The sequence below is a fragment of the Canis lupus genome, chromosome 1, assembly GCF_048164855.1.
Source record: "Canis lupus baileyi chromosome 1, mCanLup2.hap1, whole genome shotgun sequence".
Lineage (NCBI taxonomy): Eukaryota > Metazoa > Chordata > Mammalia > Carnivora > Canidae > Canis > Canis lupus.
In genome coordinates, this window is record NC_132838.1 from 106,482,260 (window position 1) to 106,496,146 (window position 13,887).

Below are 13,887 nucleotides of genomic sequence, written 5' to 3' on the forward strand. Positions count from 1 at the left end.
AGAGATTCCAGAATTGCAGGCAGGTAACAAGCCCCATAGCGCAGGCCCAGCATGTCAGATCTGTGTTCCAGAATCCAGCCCCACATCACTGAAGGCAAACCTCAGACTCTACCTCCAAAGGTAGGTAGGTAGAGCCCTCTACAGGGCTCTTTGTCAGCCTCTCCTATTGGTGCCAGGGCATGGTAAAGTGTGTAGGTAAGGCAGGTATGTTAACATGCAAAGGGATGGAGTCATGGGTGGAAAATCAGAGACAGAATCCATGCTCTGGGTCTTATACTCTTCACACTCTAGACTTCAGGTAAACCGCTAGAATGAGGTTTCCAAAGATTTTCATCTTAGGATACCTTTACACACTTAAAAAATTATTAAAATTTTATTGAGTACCTTCAATAATTTTTTGGTTATATGGATTCTATCTATCAATATTGATCATATTAGGAATTAAAACTGAGACATCTTCAAAATATTTATCCATTGGTTCATTTTAAGACAACAATTATAGATACATGTTAATATAAATAACATATTTTAATGAAAAATAACTATTTTCTGAGACAAAAAAAACTATTGGAAAGATGACAATGTTTTACTTTTTATTAAATTTTACTTATTTATTTTAGAGAGAGTGAGTGAGCTACAGAGAGGGAGAGAGAGCACAAGCAGGGGGAGGGGCAGAGGCTGAGGGAGAAGCAGACTTCCCATTGATCAGGGACCGTACACACACACACACAGGGCTCAATCCCAGGACTTTGGGATCATGACCAACTGAGCCACCCAGGTTCTCCAGTGGCTTACATTTTTGCAAGTCTCTTTAATGTGTGGCTCAACAGAAAGCAGCCAGACTGATTTCCCCATCTACCTGCATTTAATTTGCTGTGATATCGCATGTCATGTAGGCTCCAGAAAATTCACTGTGCACTTGTAAGAGTCAGAGTGAGAAAGGTAAATAATGTGTTGGGATTAATATAAAATTTGTTTTTTGGGGTGCCCAGATGGCTTAGTTGGTTAAAGTCTGACTCTTGATCTCAGCTCAGGTCTTCATCTCAGAGATAGTCTAGAGATAGTCTGCTACAGATATGACTATATCTCTCATTCAAGCCCCTCATTGGGCTCGATGCTGGGTGTGTAGCCTACTTTAAAAAAAAAAAGAAGAAAAGAAAAAAGAGAGAAAGAAAGAAACCCGTTTTTGACCTCATAAGACCCCATGTAACAGTCTCATGAGCCCCTTCAGAGTTCCACAAACTGTACTTTGAGAATTGCTGCTCTGGAATCCGGATTTCAGGTCCAAGGCTCAGATCCCAGCCTCTGGAGAGTAGAGTTCATTTTCATAGTCCTATTTTCTTTTCCTTTTTTAAAAAGTTTTATTTATTTAAGTAATCTGTACACCTAATGTGAAACTCAAACTTAGGATCCCGAGATCAAGGGTCACATGCTTTTCTGACTGAGCCAGCCAGACACCCCTTCACTCCTATTTCCTAATTTTTTTAGAGATTTTTATTTATTTATTTGACAGAGAATGAGAGAGAGAAAGAGCACAAGCAAGTGGAGTAGCAGGCAGAGGGAGAGGGAGAAGCAGGCTCCCTACTGAGCACACATGGGCTCAATCCCATGACCCTGAGATCATGACCTGAGCCAAAGGCACACATTTAACTGACTAAGCCACCCAGGCACCCCTATTTTCTGATTTTAGATTCCAATAACAAATTCCAGAATCAAGTTCCCACACTTGGACTCTGGGCCCAGATCCTGAACTCCAGACCTGAGGTTCCAAACTCCAGAATCCAGGTTTCAAACCCAAGATCCTTGGTGCCAAGTTTCTGGCTCCAGACTCTTGTAGTTTCTAGCACCCAGCTCCTGCCTCTAGATGTTGATACTCTGACCCATCAACTGATTCTCAACTTCCTCCTTCTGCACTCTGCCTCTCTGCCTTGCTCCCCAGGGTTACTGCCTCCCTCAATATTGACTTTTGCCTTCCAGGTATGAAAACTAGCAGGATCTCAGGGCCTGGCCCCTCCTTACCACCAAATCCCGGGGCTCTTTGTCAGCCTCTCCTATTGGTGCCAGGGCATGGTAAAGTGTGTAGGTAAGGCAGGTATGTTAACATGCAAAGGGATGGAGTCATGGGTGGAAAATCAGAGACAGAGGCAGACAGAAGAAGAGTTACAGACAAAGAGGCAGAAAGAGAGAGAGGGAGACTCAGAGGAGCTCTGACTGCAACAGACAGAGCTAGGCAGAGGGAGGGAGACAGAGGAAAGAAGGGAACAGACAGAAAGGCAGAGAGACAGAGAGGAACCCAGAGAAAGAAAGAGAGAGAAAGAGGAAAGAGGAGGGAAGAGGATGGGGAGAAGGAGGGAAGAAGAGAGAGAAGGAGAGAGTCTGAATGGTCAGAGAGTATCCCCTAAATATAAATATAAATATTAATATAATAATAACAATAAAAGAATACAAGATTACCAGTGTAAACTTAGATATGAACCTGATTATTCTCATGACAAAAGAAATACAAAATATAAATTGCAGATCTACATGGAAAAAAGAGTAACAACAAATGACAGGTTTAAATTCATCACAAAATGCAGAAAATGCACAATATTTTCGTTAATTGGTAGGAAGGCCTCTATATTGTGTCTTCCCTACACTTTCTGTTTCTATACTCTTTGATTACCTCTGCCTGAGATCAAACAGTTCCGTAGTATTTTCTGGAGGAGAGAGAAATTATTCCATCCTTCCTCTACCATAGTTGATCAAAATTTGGTTTTCATTATTGATTCTTTAGAAATATTTGAAGGTGAAGGCACCTGGGTGGCTCAGTGGTTTGAGCATCTGCCTTCAGCTCAGGTCATGATCTCAAGGTCCTGGAATCAAGCTCCACATCAGGCTCCTTGCTCAGCGGGGAACCTGCTTTTCCCTCTGCCTCTGCCTGCAGCTCCCCATGCTTCTGTTCTCTCCACCCCCACCCTCAATCTCTCTCAAATAAATAAATATTTAAAAATATTTATTTGAAGGTCAATATCAACCTGATGGTCAAATAATGCCATGGAATATTATTTCTGGTTGTATCTCCAGCACCTAAAACAATTCCTAGTAAAACAAGATATTATATCAGGAAGGCATGATGCACCTGGACACTTTACCCACAGTGCTCCTTATTTTCCAGGGTGCTGTCTGCAGCCCACTGCCATTAAGGTATGAAAAAATCCTGTGTCCCAAAGGAGTGCGGCTAGGATGCCAACACTCTAGGATTGGGGACCTGAGGGAAAGAGGACAGGAGGGCTTGCACTCACTCTTGGATCTTGTGAGCAGTAAAAGAAAGGGTTCTGGATTTCTGGGTTAGAGAGGGGAAGAAGACAGTGGGTCTGACCCTGCAGCTAGAGCCACCGTGTGTGGCTTAGAACTCTACGGAGGCTGAGAGGCAGAGGCTGGGACAGTGGCTCCAGGGTCTAGTGATCTCCACACTGCCAAAGGGCCAGAGGCTCCAGGCTACCCTCTGGGTTGATCTTTTCTGTCTTCTCACTCCGCTTGCAGGTAAACACTCGCCTGCAAGCCTCCCGGCAGGTGCCCCTGAACAAGCAGAATCTGCACAAGTGCAATGCCCCAAAGCCGAGTGGGCTGAGTCAGGCATCAGCCTCCACCATGACCTCCACGTGGTCTGGCAGCGAGGAGCCAGTACCCAGCGCTGCAGCAGTCAGGTGCCTCCTCTCATAATGTGGCCCACGCTTGCCCCCTGTGGCTGCTTCCTGCATGGCATCTGGCTGAGCCCTGGTGTCCCACAAGGAGCCTGGGACCTCAGGGAACCAAGAGGTGGAAGACGCTATAGAGGAGCCAGAGGCCCACAGTCCAGGAAACCTAGACTCCTCAGCTTCTGGGCAGACAGACATGAACTTATGGGTCCACCCCAAGTCCACCGGCCTCCCCAGCAACTCTCCTCCACCATATGGCATTGTGCCAAAGCCACCTCACGAGCTGGGGCATCAAATAATATATGCCGGAGCCACTTTGCCCAGTGCATTCAGGACACCTGGGTCTGGTGGCGGGGGGGGGGGGGGGGGGGGGGGGGGGGAGGCGGGGGGGGGCCGCTGAGGAGCACACCTGCTCAGGTGTGGATGAGCCAATTAGAAGGTTGGGGAAATGCAGAAGAGCAGGAGTGGTGGCCCCAAGGGAGGTGGATTGGGTGCCTGTGAGGATGTCAGAGAGGCCAGTGTGAATGGAGCCCAGCAAGCAAGGGGAGAGAGGGGGAGGTGACACCAGAGGGAAGAAAGGCACCCATCTTGTGGGGCCTTACCTGGGGCCACAGGGAGGTAACTGTGGTTCCCTGAGGGACCCAGGGGCTGTGGGCAAAGCTCAGCAGAAGCAGGACAAGGCCTGATGTGGGTGTTCACAAGTCCCTTGAGCGTCCGTGTGGTCAGACCGCAGGGGTGAGGAGAGGTGGGGGGCCTGGTGCAGTGAGGATGGGGGTGGCCAGGGTGGAGGCAGGGAAGGAGAAGGAGTCCACTTCTGATACCCCTAAAGGGAGCCCCCAGGGTATGCTGAGCGACTGCATGTGAACAGAGGAGCAGACAAGACCTAGAATGGTCTGAACTTTGGCCCTAGTCTCTCGGCTAAGCAGCTTCAAGGAAATGTCTACACTCACCACGTCCCCACACACACATGGTGGGCGCCCCAGCCTTTCACCTCCCCAAGCCCCACTCAAGCCCACAATTTTTCACCAAGCCCCTAACGTCCCCTCCCCCAACACATCCATCCCCAAGCCTGGACCCGCCTGCCTCCTGGCTCTCATTGACTGTCCCCTCCTCTGTCCCCTTGCCCCAGGTGTCAGGTCTGTGAACATCTGGACTCTCTTCATAGGCCTCCAGCCACCTTCATAGGCCTCCAGCTCCCATTCTACCCGTCTACACCATTCCCCTCCTGCCCAGTAGGTCATTCCAAACTCAGAACTGCCTTTGCTCCTGGGTGCTCACTTCAGGGCAGTGTGCTACAAGCAGCTCTATGAACTTGAGCTCACTCTAAGAGCAGCACTCCAAAGACTGGTCTGTGATCTCTCTGCTGGTCCTCTGAAGGGACTGGACAGGTATGTGGTCTCAGCTCTGGGGACAGGGTGAGCAGGGCCTAGACTGGATGTTATCTGGGCAGGTCTAGGCTGGGGCTGCAGAATTTTTTTAAAAAGATTTTATTTATTTATTCATGAGAGATACAGAGAGAGGCAGAGACACAGACAGAGGGAGAAGCAGGCTCCCTGCTGGGAGCCTGATGTGGGACTCAATCCCAGGACCCTGGGGCCATGACCTGAGCTGAAAGCAGATGCCCCATGTTTATACTAGGTCCCAGCCTTCACTGGGTGACCTGAAGTCACTCCCTCCTGCATTCTGTGCCTCTTCATTAGTTAAACAAGCCAGGATAGACTCTAGAAAATTGCTCAGAGCCCTCCTATGGTCCTGAGACATGGGAAGACAACTTCAAATTCCCAAAGCTTTGAGTCATTTTAATAATGATCTCCAGCTCTGAGAAAGCAGAATCCAGATCACAAGCCTCAAAATGCATGATCAAGACTGCAAGATCCAGATTAAGGACTTCTATCCAGTCACCCAGTGTCTAAATTCATATAACAGGGAAGATTCTAGGAATTCATTCATGGAACTCAGGCTCATATCTCCCAGTCCAGCCCTTTTTTTTTTAATTTTTATTTATTTATGATAGTCACAGAGAAAGAGAGAGAGGCAGAGACATAGGTAGAGAGAGAAGCAGGCTCCATGCACTGGGAGCCCGATGTGGGATTCGATCCCGGGTCTCCAGGATCGCGCCCTGGGCCAAAGGCAGGCGCCAAACCGCTGCGCCACCCAGGGATCCCAGTCCAGCCCTTTAAATGCACAATGCAGATTTGAAACTCCAGACTTCACACTCCAAAGTTAATCCATGAAATTTTAAGAGTCTAGACCCAGACTCTAGAATCCAGGCCCTAAAACTCAAAATTCAAAATCTACCATTCATCCTCCAAGCCACAGGTTTCACACAGCAGATGTGAAAGTTTCTTACCTCAAGTCCTAGATTCCAAACACCAAATTCCAGGCTTCTAGTCTAGACTCTAAATTCAAAGGCCCTGGATCTAGAATCCAAGACTAAGACCTGTCACTCAAAGATCAGACTCTAGGATCCAGATTCCAGACCCAAACTCTAGAATTCAGACTCCAAAATCCATGCTCTATACTTCAGGTCATAAGTGCCTGACTCCAGATCTCCAAACTCAGAGTCCAGAGTTGGAGATCCACAACAGAAAGTGCAAAACCTAAGATCCAGAATCCAATACCCAGGCTCCAGAGTTAGGAGGCCCTGGAACCCAGATCCAGAATCAGAGATCTGAATCCAGAACCCAAAATCAGGAAGTGGAGATCCAGATCCAGAACCTGCTGTCCAAAATCGGAGATCCAAGGTTCAGAATCCAGAATTTGGAGGTCCAGATGCACATCCAGAATCCAAGATTCAGAACCCTACTCCAAGTATGAGAAGCATGACTCTAGAATCCAATTTCCACACTCCAGACCCCAAATTGCAGGTTCCAGACTCCTGGTCCTATCTGTTGATCTCTGATTTAGGGCTCTTGCCCTCCTACCTCCTCTACCTCAAGGAACTGTCCCTGGCAAGGAATGCTTTTTTACAGACTCAGACAAAAGCTTCAACCTAATAAATGCTCATTAGGCCTTGTCCCCCACCCCAGTAGCCACCTAGGCGTCCCCGCCTGTAAACCTGACTCTCAGCCACCTCCCACCCCACCCTATCCCCTAGATCTGGGTGGGGCTGGAAGCTTATAAATTCAGGTATTCAGGTGCCTGATCCCCTTCTTCTGGCATTCAAGCTGTACCACATGAAGCTGGAGGATCTAGAGTGGGTGAGATCTTTGAGACAAGAGTTGGGGTGGTGGAGGCTGGGATGGGGGAGTAGGGGAAGACACTCAGGGAGACACAGGTCTGGCCTGGTCTAGGGGAGACACTGGATGCCCTGGTCCCAGGGAGCAGACGTGAACTGCTCTGAGGGAGTAGAGTTTCAAGGGCACCTGTGTAAGTCCATGTGTCCTTTACTGAGGCCCCAAGTTGAACCTGAACCAAGAAAATGTCCTGAAATGCCAGAAGGAGCTGCGGGGGTGGGGGGGAGGGGATGGAGTGAATCGGGAGAAGGATGTCCCCAAAATTGCTTGTACCAGAGCCAAAGACAAGGTCAGGAGTTATCAGAGGTTCAGGTCAACTCAGCTCAACACCCCCCCCCTCCATCGCCACCTCCAGTGTCCCATGTGCCAGGTCCATGCTGGGCAGTGCTGGGGACCCAGAGAGAACCCTACCTGAGCATCCCTGGGGATCTGCAATGTGATGGAGGTGGACCAGGGGCAGTGAGGTCCAGAGAAGATAGCTCTTAGGTCTCAGGACCTCCCAGAAGAGGTGGGGGGAGCTGAGCCCTGGAGGGCCAATATGAATTTGGAAAATGAGGGGAAGTCTTTAATTCATTCTCAAAGCTTGGGACTGGACCCTTCACGGGGAATGCGGTATCCAGTTGGTCCAGGCCTGCCCACAGGAAGTTATTAGCCTGGTGGGGGAGGCAGACACCCTGGGAATGGAGAAGGTCAGAAAATGCTTCAAGGAATAAGGGGACCTTAAAGGGAATGGCTTACCTTGGAGGAGGAACAGCCTGAGCAAAGGCATGGAAGCATGAATCACAGGAAGGAAAGTGGGAGAAGCAGCTGCGTCTCAAAGGGCAAGGTCATGACAGACCCTGTCAGAGGGGCTGGTGGAGGGGGAGAAAACACTCATGTCCTCAAAAGTGAGGCAGGGGAGCTAGGACTTTATCCTGGGGGTGCTGGGGACCCATGAGAGCTGTAAGCAGAGTGGGACACATTCGACTCTGGGTGGGACACAAAAGACCCTTCAGGGAACAGGCTGGGAGAGTGGGAATTTGATTGGATGGACAGATGGCAGAAGGCAGCACGCGGTGGTGGGGAGGTGGGCACCCTGGAGGCCTGAGAGGAGGCTGGGATAGGGTATTCTGAGTCAGAGCCTCTATCGAGCATGGAGAGAGATCGAGGAGCAAGTGGGATGGTGCTGGGGTCTGACAGTCTGTGGGGGCACCTGAAGGTTTGTTCTGGTAACTGGAGGAACAAGAGAACCCTTGGAGATGGAGAACCTAGGAGGAAGAGCACTCTGGGGTGGGGGTGGGGCAAAGATGGTGGAAGAAGTTTCTCAAGTAGCTGGTGGGATGAGTTTGTGTCTGGAGGGATCCAGCGGGGCACAAGTGTCCAGTCTCACCCCAGTTCACTCTCTCCCCTCCCCAGACTTCAGCAGAACCTTCATCCCTGCTCCACAATGTGGCTTCTCCTCACCTTCTCCTTCTTGCTGACTGCAGCAGGTGAGGTGGGCCCAGGTCAGGTCTGGGTCTGTGGGAATGTAATGCCCCCACCCTCCATGCATCAGGAGCAAATCCAGACCTGCAATCTTCTACCATCCCCAACCCCTCCTCCCTGACCCCTTCCCTGCTGGGTCATCACTCCACCCAGGAGCTGTCAGAGAACTGGGGCTGCTCTAGAGCCCCCATGCCAACTGGGGCCTCCTGCTGCTCCTGACAACAAGAACAACCCCGGGGTGACCGAGACCTGAGTTTGAGTTCTGGGGATGCCCCTTCCTTGCTATGTGACATTGAGGAAATTACTTCACCCCTCCCTACCCAGAGTGCCTTCTCCAGAAGACAGCACCCACCTATGACAATAATGGCGAGGTTTCAATAGCATGATGCAGATAATGCCCATACTAAGTCTTTAACAAGTGTTAAGAGGCCAAGAACACAAACCATGGGCTTGATTCCAACTCACCGTGTTCTGGTTACTTAACATCTTTGTCACTCTGGATCCCCAACTGGACCATGGAGGTAAAAGCAGAAGCCCCCAGGGTTGTGAGGATTAATCTGTTCCTGTATGCAAGGTATGAGAAGGTACCGGGTCTACGGTACTGCCCTGCAAGAGCCCGTTAGCGAGCGAGTGTTGGGTATATGCAGGGCACTCGTGTGGATTAATGCCAGAGCTCACCTAATCGCAAAACATCTCTGTGGAGTGAGCTCTGCTGGCTTCAATTCCAATACTTTTTTTAAAAAAATTGTATTTATTGGGATCCCTGGGTGGCGCAGCGGTTTGGCGCCTGCCTTTGGCCCAGGGCGCGATCCTGGAGACCCGGGATCGAATCCCATGTCAGGCTCCCAGTGCATGGAGCCTGCTTCTCCCTCTGCCTATGTCTCTGCCTCTCTCTCTATCTCTCTGTGTGACTATCATAAATAATAAATTAAAAAAAAAGATTGTATTTATTTATACATGAGAGGCACGGAGAGAGGGGCAGAGACGTAAGGAGAGGGAGAAGCAGGCTCCTTGCAAGTACCCCATGTGGGACTCCATTCCAGGACCCCAGGACCATGAACTGAGCCAAAGCCAGACACTGAGCCACCCAGGTGCACCTGGCTTCATTTGACAGGGGAGCGGGCTGAGGCTGGAGAGAGGTGGCCACTATGTCAAGGTGACCTGGGTGCCAGAAAACTCCGGACCTTGTTTAGCTACCACCCATGGAGAATAAAAGTATAACCTGATGCCTCTACTCTGGACAAGTTGAAGGTGGATTTTCATTATGCCCCCACATGACCCTCACCACTGGGGACGCACTGAAGCTACCCCCTGCTGTCAGCCTCCCCTCAGTCTTCCTCTGTACTGTCTCCTCTCTGCCTCCCTCCTGCCTGCTGCACTCAGCCAGGGCCTCCACCCTCCGCCAGCTGGTACTGGCTGGGTGCAGCCTCGATGCCCAGCTGTTCAGCTCACATCCTCTATCCGTCTTTGGAGGACAACAACCCCACCCTTGCTTTCTTAAGCCCCCTGTCCACCACGTCCACATTCCCCCGACCTTGCCAGGGCCTTTGGCCCAGTTCCTGACGCTGGTAGGCAGAGTATGTGCATTTGGTCTGGCTGTGCAAATTCCTGCCCCAGGGTGGGTGTCTGTGTGTCTTGCTGTGACCTTCAGGGGTCATAACCCCCATTGCCCAGTAGTGGATCATGGTCTTATGACCTTGAAATATCCCTGCTTAGGTAGCCTTATGCGTGGTGCTCTGGGTGTGTGTGTGTGTGTTTGCGTGTGGTGGGCTTTCAAAGCCCTGTGTGTCCAACTCCAGTCCACATGTGGGAACCAGGTCCCCTGTGTGAAATTTAGGTGTGAGCTTTGAGGTCCAAATCAGTGTCTGTGTGTCTGCGTGTGCACGCGCATACCCATGCTTGAACTCTCCAGATTCATACATACCTATGAAGGTCTGTGCTGTGATGATTTCTGAAGCTGCTAACCCATGGAGATGCAGGTGAATTTCAGCTTAAATTGCTCTCCACATCAGTTCCTAAGTTTGGAACACTGGCTGTGCCTCTAGGTTTGCCCATGACCTTGTGTGGCCACATGCGCATTTGGCTGAGATGTTCTGACTCTAGAGCCAAGACTGTGTGTCATACATACCGAGTGCCCACATCCACTTGATGGTCTGTGACAGCTTGGTGACCTTGAATGGCTGGTTCCAAGTGGCCATCTTCCTGGTCCCGGTCTCCACTTCTCACCTCAGGGGACTTCCTGGCTTCTGAACCTTTCCCACCTATGTGCTCTCCCAGAATCCCGTAGTACACAGGAAAGGGCCAAGGGCAGGGGGACAGTCCTGGAGCAAAGCAGCAGCACTTGTAAAGGCCAACAGAAGGCAGGGCTAAAAAATTCAAGGACAGGGATGTCTTCAGAGGTTGGAGGAAAGCACAAATGAAAAATACATCGTATGGGCAGAGTGCACGCAAAGGTGTGGGACCCAGGGAAAAGCCTCTGTCCGCAGGGATCCTCCTCTGCCCTTCTCCCAGCGGTCCAGGACGACACTGACAAGATCCTGGGAGGCGAAGAGTGTGAGCCCCACTCCCAGCCATGGCAAGTGGCCCTATTTGAGCGTGGACGGTTCAACTGCGGTGCTTCCCTCATCTCTGAGCACTGGGTGCTGTCTGCAGCCCACTGCCAAACCCGGTATGAAGGCAGGGCTCAAAGTCCTCAGGGGCACCAAGGGTCTAGAGATCAGAGAATCTCGGATTGTGAGGAGGAAAGAGCCGGAACCTAGGGGCTGAGTTCCAGGTGGCCGCACCTCCTTGGTCCCGAGAGGCCAGAGGCGACCACTACTACTGGCTTCAGCGCCCCGGGCAGGGGCGGAATGGCATCTCCAGATTCCCAAAGGGTGGGGGACCCCAGCATGCCCACTCTTTGATCTCTGTGCCTCCTCCTCGCTCCACCTGCGATAATCATCACCTGCCCGCACAGCTTCATGAGAGCGCGCCTGGGCGAGCACAATCTGCGCAAGCGCGATGGTCCCGAGCAGTTGAGGACCTTGGCTCGCATCATCCCACACCCGCTCTATGAAGCACACAGCCATCGCCACGACGTCATGTTGCTACGTCTAACCCGGCCCGCGCGCCTCTCCCGGCAAGTGCGCCCCGTGGCGCTGCCCACGCGTTGCCCCCAACCGGCCGAGGCCTGCGTGGTGTCCGGCTGGGGGCTGGTGTCTGATCACAAGCCTGGGACCAAAGGGAGCACAGACTCACAAGGTGCGTGACAGGAGGGGCTGGGTGTCAGGCCTCCAGGGACCCTAGCCGTCCAGGGCTCTTGGGCGAGGCAGGCAAGGGCCTGAAAATACAGATTCACTCAAGTCCACTGTCCTCCCCAGTGAGTCTCCCAGATACCCTGCATTGTGCCAACATCAGTGTTATCCCAGCTGCCTCTTGTAACAAGGACTACCCAGGGCGCCTGGTGGCCTCTATGCTGTGTGCAGGAGCAGAGGGTGGAGGCACCGAGTCCTGTGAGGTCAGAGCCACGGGGTAGGGGAAATGGTTTAGGAGTTGGGATGGGGTAAGGTTGTGCTTGCTTTGGGCCACAGAAGATGTAGACATAGGTTTGGGGATGGAGAAGAAAGAGCGGTTAGAATGGGGCCAGGGGGAGGCTGAAGATGAGGTTGAGTTGGGTTTGGGGTGGATGATGTGCTGTTCCGTTTGCAACATCCTGAGCTTGAGTTAGGGATAGGAATGGGCTTGGTTTGATTTTTTTTTTTTTTAAGATTTATTTGTTTTCAGGAGAGAGAGAGCAGAAGGTGAGGAGGGGGCAGAGAGAGAGAGGGAGAGAGAGAGAATGTCAAGCAGACTCTCTGCTGAGAGCATGGAGCCTGGAGCCTGGAGCATGATGTGGGGCTCCATCCCAGGACCCCAAGCCAAAGTCAAGATCTGACGCTAATCAACTGTGCCACCCCGCGCCCTGGTTTGATTTTTTTTTTAATTTCATTTATTCATGAGAGACAGAGAGAGAGGCAGAGACACACGCAGAGGGAGAAGCAGACTCCGTGCAGGGAGCCTGATGTGGGACTGGATCCTGGGTCTCCGGGATCACGCCCTGGGCTGAAGGCGGCACTAAACCGCCGAGCCACCTAGGCTGCCCAAACCCTCAACCCCCTGGTTTGATTTTAAATGGAAAATATGTTGGGTGAAATTGGGGACAGGGTACATTTTGTCTAGGATGTGACAGACATGATGACTGGGATTGGTTGTGTTGCCAGTGAGGATAGGCGTAGGTCTGGTTTGACTCTGAATGGGGAAGATGTAGGGGCTGGCCTGGGTCGGGGTTACACGGGGAGGACTGAACATGGGTGGGCCGAGTTGTATTGATTGTGTTGGCACGGGGTTGGGTTGGATTGGTGTGCCTTACATTGGGTTATATTGAGTTGGGGTGGGGTGGGATGGCATGCAGTGGGGTGGGGTGGGGTGGGATTGGAGTTTGACCGAGATGGTCAATGGTGATTAGGATAAGGATGGGGACACTGGATCCAGAAGTTTCCCATTCAAACTCTCCCTTCTCCACACAGGGTGACTCCGGGGGACCCCTGGTCTGTAGGGGAGTCCTGCAGGGCATTGTGTCCTGGGGTGACGTCCCCTGTGACACTACCACCAAGCCTGGGGTCTATACCAAAGTCTGCAGCTACTTGGAGTGGATCAAGGAAACCATGAAGAGGAACTAACTATTTGGGCCTGACACTGTGTCTCTGGCTGAGCACAAGCTCCCACAGCTGGCCAACAACCCCATCCTGACCTGGGACAGAAGGGACAGAATCAAGCCATCCCTCAAGACCTCATTTGTCCAAGGCCCACATGTTAGGGCTTGTCCCGTCTTAGGCCAGAGCCGGTGCTCAAGGTCACCTGTTGAAACACTGAGATAACAAGAGTGCTGATGCAAGTTTCTCTGTAGGAGTTTCTGTGACTTTCTCCTGGCGATGAAGGGAAGTGGGAACCAGACACTGGGAGCGGACCCAGAGCCTCTGTACCTTGTTCCTTTTCACCCACTGCCCCGATGCCTCGGTGAAGAGAAGTGGCTTGAAGGAGGGCTCCCTCCATTCACATATGCATAGGATCAGCTGTGTAACCTTTAGGAAAAGACCCAATGCCCCTCAGCTCTGATTTCCCCATCATAAAACACAGCTCATCAAATTGCTTACCTCACGGGGTTGTAAGGGATCAAATGAGGAAGTTCACATGAACTGATTCAAATAGTGCCTGGCCCTGGGCAAATATATCTCTGGACCCCAGTGAAAGGACCCAGCACACTCTAGATGATCAAGAATGACTTCATTTTCTTCGATATTTAGCTGTGGGCTTCCTGGTGGCCAGGCAAAAGGGCCAGTGCTCTCCTCCCCTTAGACACACAGCAGAGGCTGGGTTACCCTGTGGCCTACTTTAATTTTACAGAAGAGCCAAGGGAATGTGCCTTTGAATTTAACATTGAGGCTGCAGATTTCTGGTTCCCGATTCTCCACAGAGATCACCCCAAAAGG

The 13,887-nt window shown here is 51.3% G+C and overlaps 2 protein-coding genes across 5 annotated transcripts in view; one reads left to right on the forward strand and one right to left on the reverse strand.

Moving 5' to 3' along the window:
- Window positions 1-10,709, reverse strand: part of LOC140601236 (arginine esterase) — a 25,656-nt gene extending 14,947 nt beyond the window's left edge. The window contains exon 1 of the mRNA XM_072769934.1: window positions 10,509-10,709. Within this exon, the coding sequence (XP_072626035.1) occupies window positions 10,509-10,578 (70 nt within the window). The 5' untranslated portion in view covers window positions 10,579-10,709. The remainder of the gene's footprint in view (window positions 1-10,508) is intronic.
- On the forward strand, window positions 6,830-13,297 carry KLK15 (kallikrein related peptidase 15). Of its 4 annotated transcripts, none has more exons than XM_072769904.1 (5): window positions 8,328-8,385; window positions 10,892-11,048; window positions 11,337-11,620; window positions 11,740-11,876; window positions 12,925-13,297. In XM_072769904.1, exons 1-5 carry the CDS (start codon window positions 8,343-8,345, stop codon window positions 13,075-13,077), a joined length of 774 nt encoding a protein of 257 aa, XP_072626005.1. In that variant the 5' UTR covers window positions 8,328-8,342; the 3' UTR covers window positions 13,078-13,297. The 4 variants fall into 4 exon arrangements, 3 of the variants coding, with proteins under 3 accessions (XP_072626021.1, XP_072626005.1, XP_072625995.1); XR_012004267.1 differs by lacking the exon at window positions 8,328-8,385 and adding an exon at window positions 12,143-12,323 and having other exon boundaries at window positions 10,798-11,048; window positions 12,925-13,065; XM_072769920.1 differs by lacking the exons at window positions 11,740-11,876; window positions 12,925-13,297 and adding an exon at window positions 6,830-6,880 and having other exon boundaries at window positions 8,312-8,385; window positions 11,337-11,628.
- Window positions 13,298-13,887: the final 590 nt, after the last annotated feature.